The sequence below is a fragment of the Lepisma saccharinum genome, chromosome 15 (genome assembly GCF_977018435.1).
Source record: "Lepisma saccharinum chromosome 15, izLepSacc3.1, whole genome shotgun sequence".
In the NCBI taxonomy this organism is placed as follows: Eukaryota; Metazoa; Arthropoda; class Insecta; order Zygentoma; family Lepismatidae; genus Lepisma; species Lepisma saccharinum.
In genome coordinates, this window is record NC_139243.1 from 23389980 (window position 1) to 23403800 (window position 13821).

At 41.6% G+C, this 13821-nt stretch overlaps 2 protein-coding genes across 6 annotated transcripts in view; one reads left to right on the forward strand and one right to left on the reverse strand.

Moving 5' to 3' along the window:
* The window catches only part of nonC (serine/threonine-protein kinase Smg1), a 352394-nt gene that overhangs the window by 180136 nt on the left and 158437 nt on the right, over nucleotides 1-13821 (reverse strand). The gene's annotated exons all lie outside the window — the stretch shown is intronic.
* mAChR-C (muscarinic Acetylcholine Receptor, C-type) overlaps nucleotides 1-13821 on the forward strand; it is a 33418-nt gene that overhangs the window by 12289 nt on the left and 7308 nt on the right. The window contains exon 2 of the mRNA XM_083136381.1: nucleotides 13125-13733. Coding sequence (XP_082992507.1) covers nucleotides 13333-13733 — 401 coding nt within the window. The 5' untranslated portion in view covers nucleotides 13125-13332. The remainder of the gene's footprint in view (nucleotides 1-13124; nucleotides 13734-13821) is intronic.

Here is a 13821-nt window from a genome sequence, read left to right on the forward strand (position 1 = left end):
CAATGCCAGTTGTCACACATCTCGTCTAACAACCGACTTTATGAACAGTCAAAAAATCGAATTGATGGGTCATCCGCCGTACGGTCCTGATTTGGCACCTAATGACTTCTTCTTGCTCCCGAATGTCAAGAATAAATTGCGTGGACAACGATTTTCGTCGGCGGAAGACCCCGTTGATGCGTTCAAAAACCATATTATGGAGGTGTCTCAAGAAGATTGGAAAAACTGCTTTGACAAATGGTTCAAACGAATGCAAAAGTGTATTGACCATAAAGGAGAATACTTCGAAAAACAATAAAGCAGTTTTCAATGCCAAATTCCTGTTTTTTCATTGTTAGGCTCAAAATATAAATAGTGACCCTCGTACACGTATTTATGTATGTGTGTGGCGACAACCCTGTGTAGAGGTAGACCGGAAGGAAACCCCAAGTGCATAATGGACTCGCCCTAGAGAGTCGCGCCTGAGCACGTGACATGCGTAGGCGGTCGGGCAGAAGTATCGTCCGAGAAGCAATCAAGGCCAAACAGCCCGGCCTGTGTCCTCTGGAGTGGTTTTGCTGCATGACAACGCGCGACCACATACGCCAGCTGTTACAAACACGTTGGCGACGTTTGGGTGGACAGTGTTGGAACACCCACCGTATAGCCCTGACCTATCGACATGCGACTTCCGTATCTTTGGACCGTTGAAAAAGACATTGAAGAGTCGGCGCTTCCACTCGGAAAATGAAGTCGTGGATGTTCGCAACTGTTTCCGATCTCAGCCAAAGGAGTTCTACGAGCAGGGTATTCACCGCTTGGTGACACAGTGGGACAGGTGCTTGTGTAACTTCGGAGACTACGTTTGAAATAAACTTTGTTGATTTCATTCTGTGGTCCCTGTTCAGTTTTAATTTGATCCACCCTAATATTTTAGGACATGAAATCTTAAAATGACCACACTTTGTTGCACCTTTTCGTGAGATTAGCACATTTATCCCTTTTTACCCCCACTTTAATGCTTCAGCACCTTTTTCCTTCCTTTTCTTTCATGTTTTGTTAAAAAAAAATGAACAGAAAAATAAATGGTTCTAACTCTTCTTGAGCAGCTACATAAAATCATATAGTCTCATTTTATAGAGCAGAACGAGAGCTATAAAATGGTATAATATAATCATTGCAGCCCTAACTGTTGCCAAGATAATGTAGCAAAACATACGAGAGAAAAACAAACTTCAACAAAACCAATTCGGCAGAACCACAGTTCTCTATGCGGTCCGCGCGCATTATATACAGAAGTCACAGAAAAAGGGAGCATTGAATAACGGTTTTTTATCAGCACCTCTTTTTTTTGCACCTTTTTGGAAAAATTTTCAGAACCTTTTTTTTTACTTTCCCCGACCAAAATTTTGCACCTTAAAATCCTTTCCCTGTTTACTAATATTAATTTTCAAGGTTCGCATTAATTAACATATACAGTTAAAAAAAAAAATAGAAATCTATTTACGAGAAAAATTGTTGGGATCGGGATATCGACCATTACCGGGCCGCGGGCTCAAAAGGTTGAGAATCTAGAACTCCTCTTCGTGAATTAAGGGGATGAGGGACAATTTCCCTGAGGTCCTTCTCTCTGCGGCAGCTGGGGAACACTGTTGCCAAATTAGCTCTTTTGGAGCCACATCTGGCTCCCGTCCCCCGGCCCAACTATGAAGCCATCACTGGCCGGGGCTCACATAGACCAACTTTTGCCATGAGTATACATTTTGCACGTGACGTGATATTGTTATATTGGCTGCGTTGCCCCATCCCTTCTTACCTCCCTAGCTACTTTTATATAGCGCCATGGCTGAGGTGAAGATGGCAATATTGTTATCCGGGAATCCTTAATTTTAGATTTCATACGACCATCAATGGATTATTGAGATGGGTGATGCCGCCAGATCTAGACGGTAAAAACTAAGAATAAATTGTCATCACTTTAAATAATCTTGTGCTTAACAGCCCATGAAAAGCCTTGGCTAACCTACCGACTGCCCGTCTCCCTCCCACGCTTTCCTTCATCACCTCTAAGCATGGAGAACTTTAACCTTTAGATCGCCGAGCGGGTTTTCGGAAGTAACCTATCTCTGGCCGCCGCCTTTGCGCGCGATTTTTAAATTTTACACTTATTTCAGAAAAACGTTATATCTCAGAGACTATTTGAGCAATCTACTTCGGGTAACTTTTGTTTTGCAGCTAGAACATAAGGGCATGCAACCGTGCAGGAATCAAAACGCAAAAGCCAATAAGAGGGGTTAAGTGGGCTGCGGCCCCCAACTTTCAATGAAAAAAATTATAAAAATGGAGTTTTTCACATATTCGATAATGTAATGCACCCAGGAACATGACATGAATTTCATTCGGTTGTGAAAGGACCATTCTTTGAAAATAAACCTAAAGTTTACCTCTCCTTCCAAAAATAGCGGGGAAAGAGGGGCAAACTCTCCATTTGTATGATTTTTTCATTGAAAGTTGGGGGTCGCGGCCCACCCAACTTTCAATGAAAAAATCATACAAATGGGGAGTTTTTTCACGTATTCTATAATGTAATGCACCCAGGAACATGAAATGACTTTCACTCGGTTGAGAAAGGACCATCCTTTGAAAATAAGGCTAAAGTTTGCGTCCCCTTCCAAAAATAGCGGGGGGAATAGCAAACTCCTCATTCCTCTTATTGCCTTTGGCGTTTTTATTCCTGCACGGTTGCATGCTCTGATGTTTTAGCTGAAACACAAAAGTTACCCGAAGTAGATTGGTCAAATAGTCTACGAGTTATAACATTTTTTGTCAAATAAGTGTACAAATTTAAAATTCGCGCCAGCTTCCACACGTAACTTTGGATTCGGGGGGGATGGGGGGTCCTGGGTGGGTGGGTTTTCTTCCACATGACATTTCAAAGGTTTATCTGAACATCTGTCAGCGTTTACAACCTCACATACAAGTATGAAGGTGCTAAAAGCACATGCACTTTTTAAGTGACCCATCGGCCGACATGTGACCCATTGGCCGAGTATTGGAATAATCGGGGGGTCAGCCCGACGTATCCCCAGCCGTTGTAGTAGGTCTCCGCGACCGGATTACGCTTACTCATTCGAAGCTCCCCAATATCTTCACGATGGTGGGTTGCCACCGGCCCTATACACAGGCCGAAAATTCCCGAAGACTGACCCCGGGATCGAACCCATGCCGTCCCGCAGCCGCCGTCCAAAGCAAGGTGCCTTAGACCGCACAGCCACGGAGAAGGACCATCGCTTTAAAGTTAACGGTAATAGCAGCGCCTCCACCCCTCTGACACCTAAAATTACCCTAGTAGGCACTTTATCCAGCCTTCGTTAATCTAGCTCCATAAAGTCAACTTTAGCTCCACTTAGATGAAATTTAGCTCTTTTATGCGCATCAGGTTTGGCAACACTGCCAGAATGGCCGTAAGGGGGGCAAGTAAAAATGCATTACGCTTACGAGAACATTGTTTTATTCGTTCTCTCAGGAAAATAAAAAAGGACACGTTGAACAATGTCTTAGTCGTAAGAAAAGTCGAAACTCCCATTTGGTTATCCGTAACTTGAAGCTGATTTCCCATAAGGAATACATGGGATTCTGCAAATACATTTTTTAATTTTTTTTCAAACATCGTGTCTAGCTTAATAATCACCTTAAAAATCGCTTCCACTTGCAACTTGGAGATAAATTCATACTCTCTTCTACAGTCAGTCAAGGTTTTTTTTAGTACCATTGTCCATTCCGGTGATATTGAAATAAATGCACAACTGGTGGGAAATTGTCACTTCACCTTAAGTACTCATATGCTACGGCCTTCCAACAGACCACCTAGTGGCGGGAACTGTACCAGCATAAAAATGAAGTATATGTACGATATAACGAGATAGCTTTACCTCTGCGTCCATCATTACACTTGTACAAATTCAATGAGATGAAATCAAAACCATTTTACATCGAAATGCACAAAGAGCATTTCGATTTTCGAGTTTCTTTTCGAGTAAGTTGTTGTCACTTCTATATTCACATAGGTTAATCGGAAATGAATGTACAGGATGAACGAAATTAGTAATAATGTGTGTTTTATACAGCGTATATTGATACACTTGTAGGTTGAATTGTGTCTTCTGCAAATATGCTGTATAAAGAAACAAACTGCTGGAGTACTAAGTGAGGTAAGTGTACAGTTTGAAGTAGGAATACTCAGGAACTTACGCTGTGAACCCAGATTCAACGTTTCTCTTTACCTTATCAATGCTTTGAGTCTCTTAACGTCATTGGCGCACACGAAAAGGGGGGGGTGTATCAGAACCCCCTTTAAACCTCATTTTATTGAATAAAATAATTATTTAATTCCATTTTTTTATTCAATATCACCTCCAAAACGGTCGAGATGGAGAATGTGTGGGCCCCTATCCCCATATTCCCTAAAATGTGCCTTCATGGCACGAAGCTATATGCACAGGGAACTTTACATTTGTATCTTACCTTTATCAATTTTCTATTCATAATTGAGCTCAAAACTATTTTTCAGCAGTTTAACCCCTTTAAAAATGTTGCTGGTGCGACTATGCTTTAAGTTTCTAATTATCTTCATGACTACTTTCAAAAGCCCTTGATACGCAATTCATTTCATTTTTTTTTGAGTGATCACAGACATTTGGCAACCCAAATCATAAATATTTCTGCGACACTGTTTGCATAATTGGAAGTAATTATCTACCATGTGCTCTTTTTCCAACATATTTCTGACCACACAGGGTTTTCATAGGGCTTCGGAAAATGGAAAAATGTAGCTGAAACCTAACTATAATAACGAAAAAAAGTCATTCTTCCATTAGCAACGAAGTGATCATGGAAGAAACACCTGGATTCCAGGCCTAGTGGTTCGTCCACAAAGGGTTTCGATTTTGCTATTGCTGGAAACCTTCTTTTTCTGTTAGAATTCAGTCTCTCTTCAAGATGCGTAGAACTGTTCCCCGAAAACATTTTGAAAAGCGAAACCACTCTGCAGTTTCCGAACTAGCCATCATTCGTAAAATGAAATGGGCTTATCTGAAAAGTGATCACATGAAATATTACATACGACAATGAAATGTATCCTTGCACTCATGGTTAATAGACATGAATACCAAACCAGGGTGAGATTGGATACCCCCCTGTTTGCTATTTTCTTTGCTTCTCTCAGGCAGAGTTTCGACCTTCGTCACTACAGGTCCACCTACGGGCGGTCTGCTAATTTCCGATTGGTCTTTTAATTAGGCCAGTCAAAGTTCTCTGGCTTCTCCAAATAGGCCTTGGATCTAGATAATTATGTCACATGTGCACTTCTACGTGTCTCTTAATTCGACAGCCGAGCTAATTACACTGCCAGGAAACTGTCCCGGTGGGGAGAGGGGGGGGGGATATTTACAAGGTCAACGCTGTGATCATTTAACAGCCATTCGAAGCCATATTGAATTCATTCTTTTTTTCAAAGCGTCCATGTTAGGGCATGATGTATTAAAAGTGCAAGGTGTCCGAAAATTATCCCACCAATTTACAACCCTCAAACCAAGTACGTTTTTGCATAGACTTCGGGTTTATTGACTGCGTTTATTTTACTTCGCCCTTCTTGCGACTTATGGCTAACCGCGAAAATGACTGATATGGTGAAAATTATGAAGGGACACTCGCGAAGAACACCCAGGCTGGGATTCGAACCCGGAACTCCTGACGTCGTACAAACTTCAGGTGGATGCGATGACATCACAACTCAGAAAAGACGCCCTTTTTATGCATGACACTGCCAGTTCCCATAAACTGAAAGTTTACAAATCGTAGTTCATGACAAATGGTTCCGTACAATACATGTAGAAAATTCCGTATTTCGAGGGTGGATAGCGTCGAAACGAGGCGTCACATCACTACAACAACATCGCCTAATAACCTCTGCTGCGAAAGCTTGCGTGGTGACAAATAATAGATAGGGATTGTAGCTTTCCTAGTGATGTGATTCGAACAAGTGTTCTCGGATTACCAGCCAGGTTAAATCGGCGTTAGCAGGCAATGCATTGCTCTCATCATCAGCAACGAGATCAATGTATGCGCTCGAAACGTCGGATGCTAATGTCAATTTAACCTGGCTGGTAACCGGAGAACAATTGTTCGAAAGTGTAGATGTTACTTATGCTACGGGGTCGGGCACGAAAAACCGGCCACTTGGTCTGAAACAAAACTTTCTCCTAAGTTAAGCCCTGTCACACGGAACTGGATTTCTAGTAGGAATGGCCTAGTTGGCGCTGAACTGACTTTCTAGGTAGAAATCATGGCTGCCTGGCTGACTGGTTTGGAGGAATAGGACATGTTCTAATTGCTACTAGCTTTCCTCGACTGGATTCTGTGGAACAGCCAATCCGAGGAAAGTTTATCAATGCTTTGAGTCTCTTAACGTCATTGGCGCACACGAACGGGGGAAAATGTGGATCAGAACCCCCTTTAAACTTCATTTTATTGAATAAAATTATTATTTAATTCCATTTTTTTATTCAGCATCACCTCCAAACCGGCCGAGATGGTTTCCGAGTGCTGGCTATTTATGTTATAGTTTCTCCATTTCTCGATAAAAAAAAGTAAAGAGATGACGTGCAGCGCATTCGTGTTCAGTTCATTAATATTTAGGTATTTATGCAAAGTGATGAGATGTGTACGTGACAAATATGATTACCTGAAAATGAAAATCCTTATTATTACAAGTGTATTAATAAATGTTTGATTTTTTTTTGTGTGTGAATGAATCCTGCGAATCTCATGTACATGGACGTCCGCAGGATTTTTTCCAGGGAGGGGCAAGGAAGGTATTTTTGTCCAGAGGGGGGGCCAACATGGCATATTTTCCCAAATAATAGTGTTCATCCCTCAAAAAAACATTGCTTAAATTTGAATTTATCATGTTCGTGCCTAATTAACACACATTATTGAGGCTGAAATTAAATTATATATGTGAAATATGTAATTTTGGGTTGACTTTCGTTTTCCAGGGGGGGGGGCACGGCCCCCCCTTGCCCCCCCCTTCCGGACGCCCATGCTCATGTATGAATAATGCAAACCCGAGTTAAAAAGCTTGTTCGGTACGCATTGATTACCATTTTTTTTCGAGCCAATCTCTAATTCACACTTTTCCTTTTTAAATAAAAGCACAAAGCAGAAATTCTCCTACAACATTCTCCACCTTTAAGCCGGTTTTAGACGAAAGCATAAATGCTACGTAAATGCTTCCAAAAATCTTATAACAGGTAGTACTTTACAGTTTTACACCAAAGCATTTCATGGATCATTTCGATTAGCTGTTCCAATTACAATGTATAATACATACAGCACGAAAGGCTCGTCGAGTTACACCGTCTATGGTGAGTGCGCGGTGTTTACAACTGAAAAAGCTAAAATATTCTTCCATACGTGTATAGCAAACGTTGTAAAGTATGTATTTTATCAGCGCCGCTCTTCTCTACCTAAAACCATTTAATACGAAGCAATATTCCTCTCGGTTGAATAGTTATCGTCCTTTAAAAGTGTGAAGTGATACGTTGTTTACATCTCACGCGCCGCCATTATGGGAACAAAAGACTATCGACAAGTACGGTGTAACAAGTATCGTGCGAGGCGAAAACTAGCAAATGGGTAGTCGGTCCAGCGTCAACTAGAGCATTCGTACTGGAAATCCAGTTCCGTGTGATTCAGGCTTTAATGTGCAGAAAAGGTGCAGATACGCCGGGAGTGGGTAACGTGATGTGGCCCGATGGGAAGAGCAGTGGAATGGGCGAATGTAGAAGAAATAATAGTTTGAGAACGTCTTGACAAGATGAGGCGGGCCGGTTTTTCGTGTCGAACCCTGTACATGCGTATATATATTTCGAGATTAAAGACAAGATCCCGCGAAGCCTCATATCGATAGTATCCCTACTGGCTACCTTCCCTCTAGAGTCCAGCGCAGATAATTCTGCCGTGCAATGCGCGACAGAACTAAAGAAGCAGTGTTGCTAATGGAGCAGATAGAAAAATCGCTGCGGTGCGCCGATGCACAGCTGTTACGTACAACAATAAAATTAGAGAATTCAGGTCTATCTAACGTTGAGTTTTAAACGTCATGCATTATACCAGGACTAGGATTAATATGTACTAACAAGTGACTATGTATGTAGCTACATACATATGGACTAAAAATTCGCAAAATATGAACTAACACATAAGTAAAATTACCAAAAATGCTGCAAAGAAGACTTCTTCATACGATTCCTTATTTGAGTGATTTCAAACAAAATAAAAAAATATATATATTATTTTTCATTGCATTAATGCACTGGTGGCGTTCTAACTTTTCACTCCCAAAACCCGTATACACTGGTATGGAACTGCAACGGCAGATAATAACATGCCAACGTGTTAAACCGCTACAATTGCACCATAACACTCCTCCTGAAGCAGTATTATTATTTCCTCTCTGAGATCGGCGACAGTCGGTTGCCTTTGTTGTACATTTACAAAGGATGCCGGCTTCCACAACAATAACAAGTACATATACTGCCACTAGACGATAAGCTGCGCGGCTTTTTCTTTTGTTATGAACCAGGGCCGGCGCTAGTCATTTTGCCTCCCTGGGAGGTGGCGGCAGATGCCGCTCTATTTCGACCCCCCCCCTCCGGTCATTACGCAGCAACGGAAAATTGAAAATCAATATATTCCTAACTAAAACATCAAAATATAAAATAAATAATGAGACTTCTTATGCTATTTCAATACTATTCAGCGCAAAAGAATATCTCGCTCGATCACAGTTTTCAATAGGCTTATTTTTTTCTTCTCTTCAAATTTTGCCGCTCTGGGCGATGGGACGGTTCGCCCTCCCCTTCCGCCGGCCCTGCTATGAACTTGGTCACCCATCAAAGCATGGCAATTTTAACACAGAAAACAATATGTATCGCATTAAGCAGCAAAAATGACAGCCTCCTCTATGCAATTTCTACAAGAACACGTGCCGGAGCCAGAGTTGAAATGATGTTGGAGCCACATAATTTATTTATTTTGAATAATTCCAAAATTATGAAATATGAACAATTTGTTGCTGCTGTTCGCTGCTCTCTTGCCAAAATGCCTTATTGGGATGCTAACACCATGACTGGCTTCCTCCTTCATGAACTCGTGCACGTTGCTTAGAATTTCCCGAGCTTGGCTATGCAAGGTTTTTGATTTCAACTTCGACAGAACTGGAGGCATTATGGAATTTAACGTTCATTAGCAAACACACACTTTTACATAAACACACGCAATACACGCACACAACGTCAAACCGGTCAAATACTTAGTATAAAATAAAAATATGGTGCTTCCAATCCAACAAAACTCACCGCCACTTTACCTGCCTTTTCCCCTTCCGTGACAGAAATAGTGCTTCATTATTACAGTTGGCAACACTAGTTACTAGCTAGCCAATGAACATGCACTGCATAAAAGAAGCAAGCACTACGCCGTGCTATATTGCCACATTAGCGTCCCTACCGAACGGTGGGAACAGCTAGCTGGAGCGCTATTCAATTGTTTTCAATGATGTTTGCGCGAGTGTGTCCAGGAATGGAATGACAATGTGGCAACAATAGCGAAGGTTTTCGAGCAGGGTAGAACACATAATGCTAAGAGAGAGGGAGACGAAACGAAAATTCGTTTCTACGCAACGGCAAATTTACGTGTGTGGCACTCTACACCAGGCATGTCAAACACGCGGCCCTCGATATATTTTTGTGCGGCCCCTTTGCTATTACCTGTTTTTAAGTAGTAGAACCTTCAGATGTACTAGTTGCTAAAATATCTGTTATTATATAACACGATGTGAAATTTCACAGGTTTTCCTCTTGGACAGGATATACCCGTCGGTAGGTGAAAAAAGGTGGTCGTGTTGCATTATTGGGGTGGTTGACGAATGTAGTGATTGCTAGTTGTTCAGAGCCCAAGGCTACGTCTTCTGCCTGCGCAGTTTTCCCTCTGGAATCTAGAATGAGGGGAGGGTTGAAGGGAAAGGGGAACAAGCTGCCTTCGCCCGAAAACCTATTACCGCATCTTATAGTCTGCGCGACTCACCCCTCCCTTGCCTCTCCCGCATCTTCGCTACCCTCAGTCGGTTCCATTTTCAAGAAGTTTGGGTCTATTCGGTTTGCTTTGTTTGTGCTACCAACAATGTCTTTGTCGAAACCAAGTGGTAGTAAACGAAAAATTTCTGATGAACATCGTAGTTTTCAAGAGAAATGGGAGTTGGAGTACTTTTGTTGTGAAGTGAAAGATAAAATTATTTGCTTGGTTTGCAGATCAACCATTAGTGTATCGAAGTTATATAATGTCAAACGTCATTATGAACAACACAGAGCTACATACAACGGATTAATGAGGCAAGACAAGCTGACAGAGTTGAAGGCATTTATTGCTGTTCGTGAACTTTTGCGGAAGTATGATTTACCTCTGTCAAAGTTATCCTGTGTAGCTACGGATGGTGCCCCTTCAATGACGGGAAAAAACGATCGTTTTGTGACAAAACTGCAAAACGAATTTCGTGAAACCTGCGATAAACACATGTTCCATCATGTGCATTGCATCATTCACCAAGAGGTCTTGTATTCAAAAGTAATCAACATGGAAAGTGTGATGAAGCCTGTGAAAAAAGCTATCAACTTCATAAGATCCCGTGGCATAAACCAGCGACAATTTTCTTCTTTCTTAGCAGATTTAGAAAGCGAATATTCTGGAGTGCCCTACTACACAGAAGTGCGCTGGCTATCGTGTTCTATGGTTCTTGAAAGATTCTGGAACTTGAAAGATGAAATATGTCAATTTTTTAAATGAAAGAACAAGACACCAGCCTTTTTTCGCAACCAACGTGGTTACAAGATCTTTCCTTTCTTGTTGATATAACGAAACACTTGTTAGATTTAAATTTGAAACTGCAAGGAAAAGATCAATTAATCACCAACATGAATGATCAAGTCAAAACATTCGAGCGTAAGTTATTGCTTTGGGAAAAACAGTTAAGAAACGAAGACTTGACACACTTTCCAACTTGTTCTAAATATAGATCAAGTTCAAAGGACCCTGTTTTGTACAAAAAGTAGGCCGAAAAAATTCAGCTTTTGAATACTGAATTCGGGAAAAGGTTTTCCAGAAACCCGCAAATTTGCATGTGAAATAATTTCCATGTTCGGTAGCACGTACCAGTGTGAAAAACTTTTCTCACTCGTGAAAGGAAACAAGTCACCAACGAGATCCAGATTATCAGACGTTCATCTTAGCTGTGTTCTAAAAGTAGCTGCTTTAAATAAGATGTCTCCTGATATTGATAAGTTTGTGGCAGAAAAAAGATGCCAGCTGTCAGGCAAGAAGCAATGATCAATTTTCAATGAATGTTCAATATACTTTATTAAGTGTTATGTTAGTCATTCTTTAAAATAAAGTATTAAAGAAATAATTATTTTTTTCCTTGCGGCCCACCCTATCGAACACTACTGACTATTTTGCCCAGTTCAGATTTTGAGTTTGACATGCCTGCTCTACACTCTATCCCGGGCATCTATGGAGCAAGTGAACGAAAACAAGTCTGCGCAAGTAGTGACTCGAGAGGGCTTGACCAATGAACGCGTGAGGGAGAAAGTGAGTACATGGAGGGGAAAACGTGGCTGGTTGCAACAGCGTGCACAGATTTGCTCCGCCCACTCGTTTCCTCCCCTTCTCTTCCGTGTAGGTACACATCACGGATGCAGTTATCGGCATAGTTCGTAAGTAGATTAAGTCAGCACTAAAAACCCAACGCCCTCAACAGGTCAAGGGAGGTTTGCTACTTTCGGTACATTTCTATCCTTTGGTCAATAGAAGCGATGGGCATGGGTTGATTACTTGGGACAACATGAAGAACAGGATATAAACTCGCCAGGCCTTTCTCGGTGTCCAAAATACATATACGAATACAACGGTCAAAAATAATTATGCCTTTGCGCCCTAGGCTCATTATTACGAGCCTCCCTCACCTCACAAGTCTCCCGGAGGCCGATGATGAGGTCAGTCCTCCATATGGACAACACCTCTGCAATGTGTCCAAGTATCCCAGGAAATATAAACGTAAAATTTCGTACCCAAAGAGTCATGATGCCTGTGGCTTGTGCCAACAGCATGGTTGCTCCAAGTGCAACAACGGAACCTTTGATTGATTTTTGTTATTTAGCGTCGCTTTTCTTCCACTTTTGACTAATTGCAACGATGGGAATGAGTGATGATATGATGAAGAACACCCATACCAAGGCCGGGATTCGAACCCTTGACTCCTAGCGTCGTAGTGCGCTGTGCTAACATTTTCGCCACGGATCAACTGAATCCGTAGCTGACGAAAAGATGTGCTTCAATGTCCTCCGATGAATATTTACTTTGTTACCTTTATCTACATATCTCATTCGCAATGTTCACCCTCACACATCCTCAACCTGACGACTCGCCCACCCTCACAAGGCTTCCCGATGGTGAGATATGCCCTCATGAGGGTTGATCTCCGGATGGTGAACACATCTGCCTAAACTTGGTCAGAAATAGTTTGTTCAGGCAATACTACTCTGTAACCAATTGTTCTTGGGTTGTATATTAAGAACATATTTTGGAGTTATTTATAGCTTTCATTTGAAAGTTTGGATATTCTCAAAATTTCAGGGGAGGGGACTGCAGCCCCATCAGTTCCCCACCCCACTCACAGCCTTTGGTTCTTCTGCGCAGGCCAGCTAATAGCTCTATCTTTAACTCAAGAGAGTTTACAAACGTAAACATTACAGTGTTTACATGGCACTCCATTAAAATGTAAATTCCGTTCTACCTTATCTGAAAGAACACATACCATATTCTTTCTTTTGCAAACCACAAATCACCTATTTGACAGCTTTGTATTTCAGAGTACACATTCACCAGCAGAGAATAGAAGTTTACATTGCAATCTCCGATTACATAGCTTCTTTTAATAACAAAAAAAATGCACTTCGGATGATATACAACATAATAAACCTATTGATCCACTGATAAGAACAATCCTTAGATCGATACTGTTTTCTTTGCAGGTGGTGTGAAACTGTCAGGTGCTTCTGACAAGAGAAGACGAGTTCTCCAAGGCAAACAAACGCTTGCTTTGATGTGCAGAAGAGTACTTGGAGATGACAACTCCCCAAGAGCCACCCTAATTGTCAACAGCCTAAGATGAAGTGAATCCTTCCGATCCTTTAGACAAGTTACACCAGTGAAACCTCCTTGTGAGGAGGTTGAGAAAGCATGAATGGAACGGACTGCGACGACGACCGCTGCTGTAAGTGGGTCGAGGATGAACCGACCATCCCGTATGTTCTTATGGACAGTATATTGATGATAGTGATCATTTTGGGAAATGTACTGACAATTTGTGCAATTCTGTTCCACAGGAAGCTCAACACGGTCGCAAATCAGTTTATTCTCAGTTTGGCAGCGGCGGACTTGCTGGTTGGAATCACGCTCCCGTACCACACGGCATTCTACATCACGTCCCAACTTGGACAAATTAAATATGCTTGCCTGCTGAGGTTCACACTCACCATTTTTGCTTGCGTTGGGTCAATTTACAATCTCATTTCGATAGCAGTGGACCGATTCATTGCAATTATTTACTCACTTCATTACTGCCGCTACATGACAAAAAGGTAGGTCTTAAAGCTTTTAAATTCCCTTATCATAAAGTATAACACTTCAAAATTTCATTAATTTTTCCACGAGTGTTGTGATTACAAG